We start from the raw sequence: 18,893 nt of genomic DNA, 5'->3' as shown, positions 1-18,893 counted from the left end.
TACCTTTTTAACTTCGTTTCATTATTTTCTCATTTGTTTCTTTCTTTGGTTATTTTCTTCCTGAAGAAACATTGGTATTCCTTTTTTGTGGTAAGATTATTGTTCAAATTCCTAATAATACAGAGAAGTAAGTGCTTTTCTGTAATTTCTATGTGAGAGATAACCATTAATATTAATAATTTGGTGTATATTTCTTTCTGATGACTTAATATACATTTACAGATTTTTTCTTTTTTTACGTAAATTAGATATAGTATACACACTTATGTAACCTGATTTATTCACTGTGGGTAGAATTTGATGTCAGCATCTTGAAAGATCTATCTTGTTTTATGTTCTGTATTTTTTAAGCTAATTACTGGTTGATGGATATAAACTTGTATTTTCAATTAATGGTGCAGCAAACATCTGGGTCGACTGTCATTGTACATATCTCTGTGTTGTTAGGGTGAATTTCTACATTTAGATTTTGAGTCAAATATATCAATTTTTGAAAGCTGTTTATATGTGTAGAAAAATTATATCGTGGAATGGTTTTATCAGCTTATATTCCTACTCTAGTTGTCTAAGAGGTGTCATTATTTTCTGGTCATTAATATATTCAGCATTTGCCAACCATTTTGCCAAATTGCAAAATGACTTGTTTTAACTTTACTTTCTTGGATTTTTAGTGAGATTATTGTTTGTCAGTTTTTCTTTAAGTGTTACGTCATTTTTATATAAATATGTAAAATTTCTTAGCATAGTATAGTTGATTAAAGATTTTAAAAATACTTTGAAAGCTAAAATGATGACTTTTAAACGACTTTTCTGCTTCTGTTGTTGGTGTTTTCATGAAAGTGATTTTCTAATACCATGTAAAGTGATATTGAGTTATTTAGCAACCTTAAGAATATTCAGATAGCTATGTAAATCAATTTTTATGTTTACTTGTTAGATTTGACAACATGCAGTATTTTCGTTTTGGTAGGATTTTGTTTTAGAAAGAGATTTAAATCACTTTGGTGCGAAAACCCCTAAAACTGACTTACTGGTTTGTACTTTTTTGTCATCTACTGTTTACAGATATTGTACTCCAAGATACTTGGATTACGAAGATTTGGAGCGCAAGTACTGGAAGAACTTAACTTTTGTGGCACCCATCTATGGTGCAGACATTAACGGGAGCATATATGATGAGGTACATTCATATTTACAGTGAGTTTTGTAAAGGATCGTTGGATGTGACAGTTGTGTTACCATTTAAGCAGTTTAGAAGTGTTCTTTTGTTGTGCTTTTGGATGATTCCTCAAAGGATGACACGAAATATTCATCAGTAGGATTTCTGCTGCTGGTGTTTTTCAAACTGAAGCTAGGTAATTGTACAAATACCTGAAATTATTAAGTAGTAATATGGTGTGTGGTTATCTGGCTGATCTTTTCATTACATTAAAACTTTTTAAAACAAAAATACATTATAAAAATGTTTGGAAAACAGGAAATATGATCCATCATACTGACACCTTAAAGCAGAAGCAGTGTTTTTGATATATTTTTCCATGACTTTACCTCAATCATTAAAAAAAAGTTATATATAAACAGGCTTATATTGCCCTTTTTTTTCACAGACAAATTGTAACAATTTTTTTCTTTTTTTAAAAAAGTACATGTTATTACAGTCTTTTTAGCCATTTTAATGGGGCATAATTCACTGGTTATATTCTAATTCTTTTTGCCTTTTCCTGATATTTTAAAACCCTAATTCTAAAAGTTCTTTGTCTTTTGAAACCTTGTATATGCCCTCTCTCATTATTTTCTTTTTTTATTTATTTTATTATTTTTTGAAATTTTTATTGAGACAGGGTCTCAGTATGTTGCCCAGGCTGGTCTTGAACTCCTGAGCTCAAGAGATCTAACTGCCTCGGTCTCGTAAAGTGCTGGGATTAGAGGTGTGAGCCACCAGGCCTGGCACGTTATTTTCTTTCGAAAAATTTCTTATCTACCGAAAGGTGGAACTAGTGCAATACATACCTGGATACCCTTCACTTAGGTTCACCAGTACAAGTTATGCATCCATAATCCAGAAATCCAAAATCCAAAATGCTCCAATGAGCATTTCCTTTGAGCATGACCTTTGAGCATCATATTGAAACTCAGAAAGTTTGGGATTTTGGAGCATTTTGGATTTTTCAGATTAGGGATGCTCAACCTGTAAGTATAATGCAAATACTCCAAAATGGGAAAAAATCCACATCTGAAATACCTCCGGGCCCAAGCATTATGGATAAGGGATACTTGATCTATAGTTAATAATTTGCCACATTTGCTTAATGTTTCTTTGTCTCTGTTTCTGTCTCTCTCTCTCCTGCAACATTTGATGTATGATGCAGACATCACGATAGTTTACCCTGAATTATATAAGCATGTATCTTTTAATTACAAGGGAGTTTAACATTTATTTAATATTATCTAGTGTATAGACCATATTGAAATTTTCCCAGTAATGTTATAACTCCTCCCGCCCCAATCCTTTAATGATTTAGTCAAGGATTCCCCTTTGTCACTAATAAGTGATCTATGGGATGATACTCAAATATTAGGTGTCTTTCTGTCCCCAACAGCCTTTCATTCAGTGGATTTAGCATCTGTGGCATTCATTAATAATCCTTGCCTTAATTCCATTATTATATTATTTTGAAACCTTTTTTATTTTGAAATATAAAATAAGCTAGAAAGTGCGTAGAGCGTAAACCTAGAGCCTTATGAATTATTGTAAAGTGAACACCTGTGTACCATTTCTGACACTGAGGAAAACATTACCAGCACCGTAGAATTCCCTTACCTGCCCTATTACCTAGTATAGGCTCCCATTTTCCTCCAAAGGTAACTAGATATTCTGACTTGAATGTAATCATTTTCTTCTTTTGTTAAACAGTACCGCTCAGTGTGACCTGTTTCTGAATTTTATATAACTAGGATCATTCAGCGTACATTCTTTTATGTCTGGCTTCTTACACTTCATACCTTATACCTTCTGCTTTCTTATATACCTTATATATACATGGTTAGCTTTAGAAGAAAACGTTTTTTCCAACTTACACTTCCTATAGCAGTGTTTTCAAGTTTCCTTTGCTCCACATCCTCCCTAACACTCAATATTGTCATTTCTTTAATTTTAGCCATTCTGTTGGTGTGTGTAGTCGTATCTTTTGGTTTTTAAGTTGCATTATGATGCTTTCCCCCTTACGTTCATTAACTGGATTTCCCCTTTAGTGAAGTGCCTTTTCAAGTCTCTTATATGCTTTTATTTTTTGTTATGCTTTTTCTTTTTGTTTTTAGCTTAAGTTCCCTTTTCTTTGGTTTTAGCGATTCTTATTGGTTTATACTTCTTTATATATCCTGAGTATGAGGTAGTAGCACAATTTCAAATTTCATGTATGAATTTTTAATTGCTGAACAGTTATTTCAAAGACCATTGTTATTTTTGAAGATATATAATATTGTAGAATTGTCATATTGGATGGAATGATGGCTATGTAATTTTCTTAACTTATCAATTAAAGATGCATATCGAAGGCTATATGGTTGAAATAACATGAGGACTGGGATTTGTTTTTCAGTTACTTAAGAAAATAAAGCTGAATGGATACAGATGAAAGAAGATTGGCTACACACACCCATACACACACACACACACACACACACACACACACACACACTTTTTTTTTTTTGAGACAGTCTTGCTCTGTCACCCAGGTTGGCATGCAATGGCATGATCATAGCTCACTGCAGCCTTGACCTCCTGGGCTCAAGCAGTCTTCCTGCCTCCGCCTCCTATGTAGCTGGGGCTACCTGCAGGCGCCACCATGCCTAGCTAATTTTTAAAATGCTTTTTGTAAAGACAGGGTCTTCCTGTGTTGCCGACGCTGGTCTCAAACCCCTGGAGAGCAAGTGATCCTCCCTCTTCAGCCTCCCAAAGTGTTGGGATTACAGGTGTGAGCCACTGCACCCAGCCCAGCCAAATATTTATAATTGAAACTAGATGACAGACTGGTGTTTTAAATACGTATATGTTTGAAATAGTAAAAATAAAAGTTAAAAAAAACAGCCTTTCCTCATTCTGCATCTGAATTTTTGCTAGTATAAGTAATCTCTATGTTGAGAATGTACTGTTTATTAAAGTGGTACATGTAGTACATGTAGGAAAATTGAAAAATACAGAAAAGCGTGAAGAAGAGAATAAAAATTGCTCATAAGTTTATCAAACAGGAATAGCTTTTTTTTTTGGAAGATGGAGTCTTACTTTACAGGCTGGAGTGCAGTGGCACGATCTCGGCTCACTGCAACCTCCAACTCCCTGGTTTAAGCTATTCTCCTGCCTCAGCCTCCCGAGTAGCTGGGATTACAGGCATGCGCCATCATGCCCAGCTAATTTTTGTATTTTTAGTAGAGACATGGTTTCACCATGTTGGCTAGGCTGGTCTCGATCTCCTGACCTTGTGATCTGCCCACCTTAGCCTTCCAAAGTGCTGGCATTACAGGCGTGAGCCACCGCACCCTGCCCAGGAATAACCTTTTTATGATTTTCTTTTGGTCTTTCTGTTTTATGTGAGTGTGTGTGTATATACTTGCCTGTGTTTGCATGTGTGTTCATGTTTACCACCAAAGGGTTGAGAAGGTTTTTGCAGTTTTTTCTGGCTTTTGAAGTATTTCCAATACTGCTTTCCAGGAGGATCATTTCAGTTTCTTTTAGCACAAGCCATATCTAGACTACCAATTTCAAATTGTACCTTGTATTAATTGGTTGCTAGATTTTTGTTTGTTTCAGTTTCAAGTGTATTCTTGGCTGATTCATTCTTTAGTGATAATATATTTCTTATGAGCTAAAAGTAAGTTTAGCTGCTGTGGGCAGGTCATTAGATGTTGCCCATAGGCAGGGGCAAGTTACACACACGTGTGATAACGGTGAGGGCTCAGAGAGAGGCTAAGAGCAGCTTCTAGTGCTTACAGCAATTGTCTGGGAAGGGTGTGGCAGCAAGTAGAACATGTAGGAAATGGATGGTGAGGGATGTGGGCAGATGGCAGTGGGCATATTGGAAACATTTGTGTGGGTCTGGTATCTTTATGCTCTTACCAGTAGGTTTCCTAAAGACTGTGGAAGAATGTGGCATCTTGCTTTGTTAAACCAGCTTCTGTGCAATTTCCATTGGAATGGGTGAGGCAGCTTAAGTACTGTTGTCCTTTTACACTTAACAAAACATGGGGCCCAGAGAGGGTCAAGTGCTTTTCCAAAGTTGGGAGGCTAATAAAAGGGCCATGACATGCTCTTATCCCCCACACCAGTGTTAGATAAGTCATTATGCATAGTCAGTCTCATAGTTGTGGAAATATGTAAAACTAGATCTTTGTCAACTGCATACTGCCCCTGAGCTGATGGGGGTATTTTGTACCTTCTCTGTAGCTTCTTCCTATATGTTGTATCCTGGCAAATGTTCAGACTTCTGAGAAGAAGGTTGAGCTGATGGGTAATCTAGATCCTGGACTGAAAGTTGCATGTCTGAGTGCTCAAAAATAAAATAAAACTCAGTCTAAGGTTTTTTTTTTTTTTTTTTTTTTTTTTTTTTTTTAACCACCTTTTAAGATACTTAACCTTTTTGTTCCCTTATTTTTGTATATATAATTAAGAGTTAGAAGCAGCAAGTTTGGGATCATTTTCAGAAAGATTGATATAAAAAGGTCCTGAATTAGCTTTATGTATTTGGCAGTGAAATAACATAAGACATTGACTGTAAAGATGAGGTTGATGGACTTTGGTTTGCAGTGCTTATCAATTTACTGCTTGTGTTTGAAAGCCCTTTACTCATTGGCATTGCTTCAGGGGAACATTGACTTCTAGACTTCAGATTTGAGTAACTTTTGTTATTAAAATCCAATGAACAGAATCCACTGGTTTGTAAACATGCAGTTTTAAAACATCCTCATCGTTTATAGGTTTTATAGCTGGGAATCTATCATTTTGGTAGGACCTACAAGGCAGTATTTTGTAGAATTTCTGCAGGCTCGGTGGAAGCATTTAGCAGCTCCTGAGCTGGACTGACATTTTCAGTGCTTTTGTAGCATAAACACAGACGTGAGAGGAGTGTTGTAAACTGCTTCTGATAAACAAAACCAATCACACTCAAGACACCTAAATTCAAACAAATGTAAAATAACTTGTATTTACCCTCCTTGAGGTAGATGAAGAATAACAAAAGAAAGAGTGCGTTAAAGGGCGTGATGAAGAGTGAGTGTAATAATAGCTTACTGTCAGGAATGTTTGAATTCATTGCAATGAATGTGCATTTAAAAAGCCCATGGATTGTTTTGCTGTTGACTGTCTTGTCTTTACATTAATTCTTTAGTTCAGTATTTAAATTGAACTGGTTTCTTATGGTTCATGGCATTATTTTGAAAGGAATTATAGAGTCATCAAATTGCAGTTTACTTTTTCCTTGAATTTCTAGTGGTAGCTATTTCCCTTAATCTTAAAAGAATGGTAAGAAAATCGTAGCCTTTTTTTTGGTGGAGTGGGAGTTCTTGGAGAGGGTATGGAGAGATAAGAGAAGTAATTTGTGCAAGGTGCAAAGATGGATACGAATCCTGCTTCTCAAGTAGTTCATAGACTTAGTGGGGTGGAGGGACAGTAGGTGCCGTGGTCTTGACTCTTTGCAGCCTGCAGGAGAGACAGTATGAGCAGGACTGCATTCAAGTAAGACTTTCTGGAGTGGGGAGGACATCTGAACTTGGCCTTGATGAGTAAGTTCCAGTGAAAGGAGAGAGAGTGAAAGGAAAGGTGGGACTGGAGCTAGGTAAATTGAAGGGTGAAACCATAGCTAATAGTCTCAGTATTTTTGCTGAAATTGTAGGTTGTTTGCTGAGCAGGAGCATAGGAGGATGAGACAAAACTCGAATAGCAGCTGTGGGATATGGGAGAGAGGCCTGAATCAGGGCTGTGGGCCTGGGTCATGGATCTGACCCATGGCCCCATAGCAGCCCCACCTGCTTTGTTCTAGAGTCTGAATTTTGTCTCTTAGCCCCAGGCAAATCTTTTAAGGAGCAGAGAAGCTACCATGGTAGTTTTGATCCAAGCTGGAATATAGCATAGGAATTAGGGGTGAGGGAGTACATGAAGGACTAGATCAGAGTAGTCATCCTTTACAGGAGAGGGAGGAGGGTCTGGAAATCCTCTGGCTTGAGTCTTGACCTTTTTTTTTTTTTTAAATTATACTTTAAGTTCTAGGATACATGTGCACAACATGCAGGTTTGATGTGTAGGTATATATGTGCCATGTGGGTTTGCTACATCCATCAACTCATCATTTACATTGGATATTTCTCCTAATGCTATCCCTCCCCCAGCCCCTACCACCCCCACAGGCCCCGGTGTGTGATGTTCCCTGCCCTGTGTCCAAGTGATTTCATTGTTCAATTCCCACCTATGAGTGAGAACATGTGGTGTTTGGTTTTCTGTCCTTGTGATGGTTTGCTGAGAATGATGGTTTGCAGTTTCATCCACATCCCTGCAAAGGACATGAACTCATCCTTTTTTATGGCTGCATAGTATTCCATGGTGTATAGGTGCCACATTTTCTTAATCTAGTCAGTCTATCATTGATGAACATTTGGGTTGGTTCCAAGTCTTTGCTGTCATGAATAGTGTCACAGTAAACATACGTGTGCACATGTCTTTATAGTAGCATGATTTATAATCCTTTGGGTATATACCCAGTAATGGGATTGAGGGAAGAGAGAGACTCTCTCACATTATTTTATATTGTTTTATACTCAGTACCTGTTTTAAGAATAAAAAAGGAAGTGAAACCAAAGGCAGGCATCCCGGCGCCAGACACCAGATCCAAAACCACACCTGAAACTAGGCCTGGGCCTGCCTGGCCTAAACCTGGTAGTTAAAAATCAACTTATGACTTAGTAACTGATGTTATCCATAGATTCCAGACCCTGTATGGAAGAACACCATGAAACTCCCTGCTCTGTTCTGTTTCACTCTGACTACCAATGCATGAATCCCCTGTCACGTACCCCCTAGAATGCTCAATCAATCACGACCCTTTCATGTGAAATCTTTAGTGTTGTGAGCCCTTAAAAGGGACAGAAATTGCGCACTCGCGGAGCTCAGATTTTAAGGCAGTAGCTTGCTGATTCTCCCAGCTGAATAAAGCCCTTCCTTCTACAACTCGGTGTCTGAGGGGTTTTGTCTGCCGCTTGTCCTGCTACAGGATTACTGAGTCAAATGGTAATTCTAGTTCTAGATCCTTGAGGAATCGCCACACTGTCATCTACAATGGTTGAACTAATTTATACTCCCACCAACAGTGTGAAAGTGTTCCTATTTTTCCACATCCTCTCCAGCATCTGTTGTTTCCTGACTTTTTAATGATCGCCATTCTAACTGGTGTGAGATGGTATCTCATTGTGGTTTTGATTTGCATTTCTCTGATGACCAGTGATGATGAGCATTTTTTTCATGTGTCTATTGGCTGCACAAATGTCTTCTTTTGAGAAGTGTCTGTTCATATCCTTTGCCAACTTTTTGATGGGTTTTTTTTTTTTTATTGTAAATTTGAGTTCTTTGTAGATTCTGGATATTAACCTTTTTATCAGGTCTTGGCCTCTCTTTCATTCTTTTTTTTTTTTTTTTTGAGATGGAGTGGCGTGCAGTGGCGCGATCTCAACCTCCACCCCCCGGGTTCAAGCAGTTCTCCTGCCTTAGCCTCCCGAGTAGCTGGGATTACAGGTGCTTGCCACCACACCTGGCTAATTTTTGTATGTTTAGCAGAGACAGTGATTCGCCATGTTGGCCAGGCTGGTCTCGAACTCCTGGCCTCAAGTGATCTGCCTGCCTTGGACTCCCAAAGTGCTAGGATTACAGGCATGAGCCACTGTGCCTGGCTGGCCCCTCTTATTTTGCTGCTGCTTTCAGAGCTTGATTTCCTTAGGTTATACTAAAAAATCATGGGCAGTAACCTATGGCAACAGTAACACAACTTAAGCAAGTTATTATTTTTAAATCCAAAACACAAAGACTCTCAAAGGCATGGGGTGAATCCAGCCTTTGGGTATATATGAAGAGTAGGGTTTGGCTGTCAAGTTCTGCCTTTTGCTGGTTTTTGTAATAAAACTTCCTTGGAGCCCAGTCTTACTTTTTCATTTGCATATTATGTATTTTTGCACTACAGTGGCAGAGGTGAGTTAGTTGTGACAGAGATTATATGGCCTTCAATGCCTAATATATTTACTGTTTCTTTGCAGAAAATGTTTGTCAGTCCCTTACATAGAGGACAATTATTTGTTTTGGGGAAGGGTGTACAAATCTTTTTTGAGATAGATGGGATATAAAACAATTTGAATATTCTCAGGAGGATGAGATTAATATAATTGACTACATTGATTCATTGCAAGAAAGAAATTGGAGTCTTTAGTGATTTCAGGAACCTTCTGTAGTTAGAAAAAGATCTTAGAAATAGAGCCATCTTTGTTCCTGGGTTAAGTCTTAGATGATTCTTTGGAAACAGTACGTACACATAAGGAACTTAAGATCTGAATTTTTTTTGTTATGTTTCACTAAGGGCTGTTCTGCCATTGAAGTTTTAATTAGCCTTTGTTAACTTCCTTTACATTAGAATACTCAGCCCTCTGTTAGAAGCAGTATGGGAGTTTCTTTGGGAAACAAAACAAACACACAAAGATAAAGATAAAAGAGGGACAGAGAGAAAAAGAAGTCCTGTAACTTGGTGGGGTGATAAGATTTGGCTAAAGGACCTGCAAGTCAGCAGATGTCTGTAGAAAAGACAGAAGGTATAACATTGCTGAGATGGCCAGTAGCCATGTACACCTGCATTGACCTTTGAAGGCAGAGCTGCATCTCTTTTTTTCTGTGTGTGAGAGCTAAGAATAGACATCAACATTACCTACGTTAGTGCAGTGACAAAGGATCATCAGGCTTGTATTCTGTGCTATTTTGGGCTGCATTTCTAGCAATACCTATTGTATAGCATAATGATGATTCTTCTAATGATAATGCTTCATTAAATAGAGGTATAAAATGAAGTTCTACATGTTTTGCTCATGCTATTATCTTCATAATCTATAACCCTAGATGAACCTCCTGTGTGTATTCAAGTCATCTTTGTAAGAGTTTCCCTTTGCTGAGTGGTGACACATAGCTCCTCCCCTAATCCTCATCTCTATCCTCCATCGTGCTGGCTCTCCAGTTTGAATGCCTCATAACATAACATACAGGGCAGTCTTCAGTGGCCCCTTTGAACCAATGTTTTGCACCAAAAGGGGGTAGCTTATCCTCATTGTCAGAGTACCCACGGAGCAATTTAGCCTTTGGATTCTGTAAGAAACCTATGGGATAGCATTTCATAAAGACTGAGAATTTCCTGTGTGTGTAGCCATCTTTGGCGATAGTTTTCTGCAGGTCACTGGAGGAAGATAGCCACACTTCACTGTGAGGGGATGCTGCCCCACCTATTACCTTCAATTTCTGCTATCTTACACTGTTGTTGGATCTTTCAGACCATTTTGCACTTGCTTTGAAACTCAGCTCCTTCACTGAATCATGTTGCTCCTTCATTGCTGCTGCCTCCAGATCTGCAAAGGTGTCCCCACCCTCTCCTGTACCAGCCTGATAATCATTGGTCTCCTACCCTGAGAATGGCTGTGAGTCCACTGCAAAAGGAATTTCTCTGGTTTTTCAAAATTTTGAGTCACATGGTGAAGCTCTTCAGGAGCAACTCTGCTATGTTGAAGAGATTGGGACATGTCAAGTTAATGTCTGATGGGCCTCCTTCCTTCAGTACGTGCCATCATTTCCAACTCTTCATAGGCTTCTGCAGGTCTCATATGCTCACTTACTTTCTCCTCGGGTTTTTCTACTTTTTCAGGAGACATTTTCACTCATACTGATGGGAAGATGACAGCAGTGATGCCAATATATTTAATATGGGTGCTAGGCATATTCCTTTTGGGAAAACATCTGAGATACAACTTAGCTGCAGACTATATTCTCTGACCTAGATTTGTATACAACTGGAACAGTTGTGTTGGTGGACACCATCATGGAGAGTCTTTGATTTGGACAGTGAATATTGGGTAAAAAAATTATTATAGCATATATTTGGAAAATGGTAACAGAAGATGAAGGTTACTTGTATTTATTTTTGTGGCATTTCTTTTCGTGGCTATTTCTTCTGCAGTAGACTCTGAGTTCATTGGTGACAGGTGTCATTTCTCATGTACTCTCTAGCTCCAGTCTGTAGCATAGTGTCTGATGAGTGCATGGCATTGAAAAAATAGCTTTGAAAAATAGTGTGATCTAACAACAGACTACAACAAGATGGTCTGGTTACAGCAAGAGACTTGGGGAGGGCTTTGGATGAGAAGGATGAGGAGGGTTGAGGTGACCTTCCCCAGTGGGCATTTTTCTGAACTCTATTACTCCAAGACAGTAGTTCTCAAACTTTTCAGTCTTAAGGCCCTGGTACAATTGTAATAATTACTGTGAACCTCAAATAACTTTCATTTGAGGAGGTTATATCTATTCTTTTTTATTGTATTAGAAATTCAGGCCAGGCACGGTGGCTCATGCAAGACTCCGTCTCAAAAAAAAAGGAAATTAAGAGAATATTTAAAAAAATAGTTAATTCATTAAAACAATCCATTACATATCAACATACATTATTTTATACAAGGTGACTATAGAATGGAGGGGAGCAGACAGAAAAAGAAAAGGTGACTCTGTTTTCACAATTAAAAAATTAGTAAGAAGAGTCACATTATTTTACATTTTTCGAATCTCTTATATCTAGCTTAATAGAAGATTGTGGCCGAGTATGGTGGCTCATGCCCATAATCCCAGCACTTTGGGAGGCCAAGGCGGGTGGATCACCTGAGGTCAAGGGTTCGAGACCAGCCTGGCCAACATGGTGAAACCCTGTCTCTACTAAAAGTACAAAAAAATTAGCCAGGCATGATGGTGTGCACCTGTAGTTCCAGCTACCCGAGAGCAGGAGAATTGCTCTAACCTGAGAGGCAGAGGTTGCAGTGAGCTGAGATCATGCCATTGCACTCCAGCCTGGGCAACCAGAGTGAGACTCCATCTCAAAAAAAAAAAAAAAAGATTGCTGGATTTTTATATCAACTTTTACATTTAATCTGTTATAAGGTCATATGTCCTATAGCTTCTGGAAAACTCTATACTCATGAGAGTGAAAATGGCAAATACTAATGTTCTGGTATAATTTTGAAAATAGTTTTGATGTCACAGACCCTCTGACAGGGTCTGTGTGTCTCCTGGTGGTCCTCAGAAAACACCTTGACAAGTGCTTCTGTAAGATACTTAGCAAAAGATGACTTCTCTGAAGTTATCTATTGCACATAGATGATGCAGAGATCTTAGGGCAAGGTAACTGTTCTATCTTTATTTATTGGCCTTCAGGTGACTGCATTCCTGATATGTCTCAAAGAATGAATCACCTTCAGAGACAGTGGTTCTCAAACTGGAAGCCATGGAGTTCTTTGGGGCACATCATGTCCTGTGTTTTGTCTTATCAACCAGGCAAAATTTTGCAAGTGGACAACGTATGAGCTCATGTCTCTGCATCTCAAAATATAGAACATATTTTAAAGAAATTGTACCGCCAAGATTTTCTTAATATTAATTTGCTAGCCTATTGCTTTTGTTATCTTCAGGTATTTATTAATGGAAAAGTGATATAAAATTTAAAACAGTTTGAAAAATGTGCAAATCTTTTTTTTTTATTTCTCTCTCGCTTTTAAGACAAGGTCTCACTCCATTGCGCAGGCTGCAGTGCAGTGTCACAATCACAGCTCACTGCAATCTCCACCTCCTGGGATCAGGTGATCCTTCCATCTCAGCCTGCTGAGTAGCTGGGACTATACGTGTGCTTCTCCATGCCCAGCTAGTTTTTTGTATTTTTTGTAGAGATGGGATTTCACTATATTGCCCAGGCCGATCTCAAATTCCTGGCTTCAAGTGATCTTCCTGCCTCCACCTCTGACAGTTATGGGATTACAGGCATGAGCCATTGTGCCTGTAATATTAAGATTTTTTGTGGAGAATCTTAAAATAAAAAAAAAAATGTCTTATATGATATATTTCTCCTTGAGCTGGGGAAAATTTTTTTTTTTTTTTTTGCTATGCTTGTACTAGGTGGATGGGTGGTTGGTGTCCTCTTTCCATTTTCTGTTTTTAGTTTTCTTTGTAATCTGTAAGTATAAATTACACCCCTTTAAGGTAAAAGTTACCTTTTTGTTAATATAAATATTACATATGAAAAATATGGGAAGGTATTACATAGGAGAGAAAATGAAAATCACTCAATCCTGGCATTCAGAGAAAGCAGCTGTCAAAACTGTTTTGTATATTTTCTTCCACCGTTTTTTTCCTACGAATGCTACATAATTGCATGTAAAAACAATTTTTGTGGTACAGTGAACATAGTTTTATCCCCCTTCCGTTTGACCCGTTGTGAATGCTTTCCTACGATGATAGATGTTCTTCAACAAGATGATTGAAAATGTGTCTTACTTGGCTGGGCACGGTGGCTTATGCCTGTGATCCCAGCTCTTTGGGAGGCTGGGGTGGGTGGATCACCTGAGGTCAGGAGTTCGAGAGCAGCCTGGCCAACATGGTGAAACCCTGTCTCTGTTAAAAATACAAACAATTAGCCAGGCATGGTGGCAGGGACCTGTAGTCCCAGCTACTGGGGAGACTGAGGCAGGAGAATCACTTGAACCTGGGAGGCGGAGGTTGCAATGAGCTGAGATCGCACCACTGCACTCCAGCCTGGGCGACAGAGTGAAACTCCATCTCAAAAGAAAAAAAAAAAGAAAATTTATCTTATTTTTATTGTTTTTATTGGCAGGATGGTTTTCACAGGTAGAGGAAAGCAGATAACTCTAACATGAAGGGTGTGAGTGGGTGGAGGAGGGAGAGTATGACAGCTCCTGGTCTTGTTTTGGTCAGTGTGGGGCAGGGCACAGTCCGCAGTAGGTGGCCCGATCACTGCTAACCTGAGAGAGAGGCACCTTGCACAGACACCCATTGCCCCATTTTCTGCCTTTCTTCAGCAGCTTCTTGAGATAGAAGGCGTTATTAAACAGCACAGAATATTTGACCTGTTTTCGTATATAATCAATGTTTGCCATTCCTATCTGTGACTTTCGGGAAAGCTTTCTTTTCCTCATAGTCTTCATCTACAAGGGGAAGAAATTGAATTAACTGCTGTCTCTCGTTCCTTCCGCGTCAGAAATGTTTACTTTATGATAAGCAATATTTCTTTAAGAAGATGAACTAAATTCAATAACAGTGAATTTTTGTCAGTTCCAGATTTCTTTTGTATTAGAATTTTGTCAAATCAGGGGCTCCTTTATAAGAAACCTGTTGGTGAGTCATGGGAATCTTTTCACACCAAGGTGTTAGGCATAGTGGCATTTAACCTATAGACTTTTTTCCCTCTTCCCTCAATGGAGTAGCTTAAATACCTTTATCCACCAGATGGTGCTCTTGGACAGCAAATTTATTTGAGACGGTGGGTTTCCAAATGAGGTAAAACAGTTTAAACGGTTTGAGTCACCAGGAGAATTCCTTTCCGTTTTGTATTTTTATCATGTCAGGATATCATTTATTTTCAAATAACAAATCGTTCAAAGCCAGAACACAAACTGCCTAAATTTCACATCCAAGACAAACATGTCATCCTAGACAGATTTTGACGCAGAGAGAGAGTTATTGGCTTGTAGGATTGTGACTTTCAGGTTTTAGTTCTGTGAAATAAGGCTTCTAGGTAATCACAACTCATTTATCTGCTAGCATGTTATGGCTGCTCTTTAGTGAAGCAGGTCAGCTCTCATGACCCCAAAAGTTGTCATCCAGACGGGAGGTGATGGAAGGACAGCTTTACTGGTCACATTGCATCCAGAATGTTGCCGTTAGTTCTGGAAACTGTGATTTCAGAGGAGCGTTGCCAGAGCTGCACAGCTGGGATGGTGCAGGAGTTGTTGGAAGAGCAGTTAAAGCCCATGTGGTTGTTGCCCCTGAGAATGGTGCAAGTAAGAAGGTTAGGTGGGATCGCTGTGGGAAAATTCAGTCTGTCTCTGGAATAAGTTTCTTTGTTGTTGTTGTTTTTTTGAAATGGAGTCTCGCTCTGTCCCCCAGGCTGGAGTGCAGTGGCACGACCTCGGCTCACTGCAAGCTCCGCCTCCCAGGTTCACGCCATTCCCTTGCCTCAGCCTCCCGATTAGCTGGGACTACAGGCGCCTGCCACCACACCTGGCTAATTTTTTGTATTTTTAGTAGAGACGGGGTTTCACTGTGTTAGCCAGGGTGGTCTCGATCTCCTGACCTTGTGATCTACCCGCCTCGGCCTCCCAAAGTGCTGGGATTACAGGTGTGAGCCACTGTGCCGGGCCATCTCTGGAATAAGTTTCTAAGGAATACATCTGCCCCAGAGCAGATTGGGCTGCCACTTGAGGTAAGGAAATACTGACCTTGGAATGTTCACATAGAGACTATCTGATATTCTGTCAGACATAGTTTAAAAATTTGGGCTGGGTTGGGGCCAGGTATGGTGGCTCGTGCCTGTGATCCCAGTACTTTGGGAGGCTGAGGTGGGCAGATCACCTGAGGTCAGGAGTTCGAGACCAGCCTGGCCAATGTGGAGACACCTCGTCTCTACTAAAAACATAAAATTAGCTGGGCGTGGTGGCACGTGCCTGTAATCCCAGCTACTGAGGAGGCTGTGTCAGGAGAATTGTTTGGACCTGGGAAGCGGAGGTTGCAGTGAGCCGAGATCGTGCCATTGCACTCCAGCCTGGGCAACAAGATTGAAACTTGGTCTAAAAAAAAAGAAAAATCGAGTTGGATAGGATGTGAGTGGAATTGGTCATTTCTCTTTTCACTCTTCTCTACCTCTCGACTGTTAAACTTTGCAGTTGAAATATACTTAAATGTTTAATAAACTAGTAAATTGATAAATCAACAAACATGTGTGGAGGACCACTCTCAGTGATCAGTGGGGTTGTGAGACGTGTCAGCAATGGTGGGTGTTGGCCAGTGCAAGGAGCTCACTGGTTAGCTTGAGAGGCATGAATGGTTTCCCTGAGGAATAAACAACACACAGTATATGGGTGGAAGCCTGGTGCATGGCACGATTACTATGCACAGTAGGAGTGTAAAGAGGTGAAGATTACTGCGCACTGGCATAGTCCACAAGATTGTAGTGGGAATACAGGGCATTAGGGCATTATGGACCTTAGGCATGGTGAGCAAGGTGAGGGGTGAGGAAGCTGAGCCTATTTTGTGAATTTGGGATGATTGGCATGCCTTGAGGGGCAGATTTCTGTGGGAAAGTATTAGGGACACAGCAGTGAGAATTACTGAAGGAGAAAGAACATGAAACTCAGGTGAAAAGTGAGAGTTTTAGTGCTGAATTTGGCTGGTGAATATAAAGTCATTGACAATTTCAGCTGGAAAGAATTTTGGAGATCATCTGGTATGATAGTCAACACATTGATAGATGAGGAAGCTCAGACTGAATGTTAGGGTTTATCCTAGATGACTCCTACTTAGTGGCAGAGCTGGGAGACCCCCCCCCCCCTTTCCTATTCTCTCTCTACTCTTTCAGATAGTCACCAGGAAGGATGGTTAGAGCTTGAACACTGTATACTCTGTAGCTCTTCTTGTCTTGGATTGGTGTCTGTTGAGGCCTCTGCCGTTCAGAAGGGCATTTCCCCTGCAACCCAGCCTTGCCTACAGATTTACAGAAGGGCTTTGATAAGGTGCATCTGTTGGAAGCCCAGTTCCTGCTTTGGGCCTGCCATTTTCCATTTCATAAAAAGGAATGTGAAGATAATTTAGATTTTATCTTTATTATAATTTTGTGAGATATAAAAGCCTATGATTTTTTCCTAGGGGGAATTTAGAAATAAAGTAGAAAGATTCAGGTAATTCTTGTCAGAAAGGAACCATTCATCTGTAACTTCTCCTAGAATCTGTTTTGCAGATGATCAAAAATATGGGGCAATGTTTCTGTACCAAATTTTTTTTTTTTAGTGTTTTTCTTACTACAGCAAAAAAAGTAAAACAACTTACATGTCACAAAGGAGAAGTACAGATACAAATTGTTAAAGCCATGAAGTAATATGTACAATAAAGTAAATGTTAAGAAAATGTTTGTAATACAATGGTGTGTGAGGAAACCAGGATAACCGTGTATAGATATATCTCCAAGATTTTGGAATGCCCACTCTGGATTTCCAGTATTGCTTACAATCTCCATCATAATTCATCCACTTGCCCAAGGGTAGAGAGCAGCAGGTCTGGCTGAGATGAGGGAGATCGTGGAGCTGCTTCCCACACCCCAGAATCCTAGTATGGTTTCCTCAAAATAAGTCACCAGCTGTCAGTGGGCTTTTGGGGGTCACTGGTGCAGAGTTAGAGTCATGAATGCCAGGAGTCTGATTCTAAATATATGCTAGTTACAACAAGTTTTTAAGAGAAAGATGCCACTAAAGTGATGAAATGGTTTTCTCTTCTTTGCAGATTTATATGTTTGATATTTTAAAGTTTACTTTCCAAATGTCCTGTAACGATGAAGTATGGTTTAATATTCAGGAAAATTATTGTTAGTTTTCCTTTTCCATTGAAGGAATAATGTGCCTATGTGTATGATCCAGAATTTTATTCTGTGAAGAATGAAGAATGAAAATGAGGCCACTAGAAATACCTTAGGCTGTTTTTCTTTATGAAGAATAAAAGGGAAACTCAATAGCACCAGCCCTCTGCCATGTGTTACGAGAATGTGTTAAATCTGACATTGCTTTAAGAAATAGCAGCTGTAGAGAAAATGAAGCAAGGTGGAGAAAACAAACAACTGGGAGAAACTGAAGGAAAAATCACAGAGTGGTATAGAGGAATTGGGAAGAACAGGTATATTCTTTATTTAAACTGAAATTTTCCAGGTATTAGTGGTTAAGAAAAGGCTCAAGTACAGCCTATACTTGGCTACCATTCAAAAATTAAGTGGTATTCACTTTTCCTTTTGTTGGGTCACATTAGTGTTGTAGACTCTGTTATGTTTTTTTCTTATTTTAATCCACTAGTCAGTGGGGGAAGTGGGGATCTGTGGATTTGTTTATTAACGAAGAAATATATCAGACATTATTCTGCTGCCGGTAATAAAGACCTCAGAATCAGTGGCAGAAACAAAGTGGGCATTTAGTTTTCTTTTGTGTAAAAATTTGAGGTAAGTAGCCTAGGCTAGGGCCATTGTGTTGGTCTATGATGTCCTTATAGACCCATACTCCTCAATTCTTCTGCTTTCTTTACGGTGAGATCTTTTTTTTTTTTTAAAAGATGAAGCCTCACTCTGTCGGCCAGGCTGGAGTGCAGTGGCATGATCTTGGCTTACTGCAATCTCCGCCTCCCTGGCTCAAGTAATTCTCTTGCCTCAGCCTCCTGGGATTACAGGCGTGTACCACCACGCCTGGCTAATTTTTGTATTTTTAGTAGAGATGGGGCTTCACCATGTTGGCCAGGCTGGTCTCGAACTCCTGACCTCAGGTAATCCAGCCGCCTCGGCCTCCCAAAGTGCTGGGATTATAGGCGTGAGCCACTGTGCCGTCCTATGATAAGATCTTTACCTTCATGTTCTCCTGGTAGATGCCTGAGCCCAATAATTGTGTCTGAATGTCTTATGGAAGGAAGAGGGAGTGAGACTGAAGGGCACAAAGGGCTTGTGCCTGCTGAGGTAGCCCTTCCAAGCTCTCTCCTGGAAGCCCTACTCAGTGATGACTGCTCACCTTTCGTTGGCCAGAACCCTGTACTA

The 18,893-nt window shown here is 39.6% G+C and overlaps 1 protein-coding gene across 10 annotated transcripts in view; it reads left to right on the top strand.

Annotated features, from left to right (window-relative positions):
* The window catches only part of KDM4C (lysine demethylase 4C), a 432,363-nt gene that overhangs the window by 66,777 nt on the left and 346,693 nt on the right, over positions 1–18,893 (top strand). For all 10 annotated transcript variants that reach the window (XR_002731803.2, XR_002731804.2, XR_002731805.2 and 7 more), the window contains exon 4: positions 1,066–1,180. Coding sequence is in view for 7 of the 10 variants with exons in the window: in XM_023213146.2 (XP_023068914.1) it covers positions 1,066–1,180 (115 nt within the window). In the remaining 3 variants the exon portion in view is untranslated. The remainder of the gene's footprint in view (positions 1–1,065; positions 1,181–18,893) is intronic.

Source organism: Piliocolobus tephrosceles, chromosome 14 (assembly GCF_002776525.5).
Source record: "Piliocolobus tephrosceles isolate RC106 chromosome 14, ASM277652v3, whole genome shotgun sequence".
Classification (NCBI taxonomy): Eukaryota; Metazoa; Chordata; class Mammalia; order Primates; family Cercopithecidae; genus Piliocolobus; species Piliocolobus tephrosceles.
This window is presented reverse-complemented; position numbering and strand designations above follow the sequence as displayed.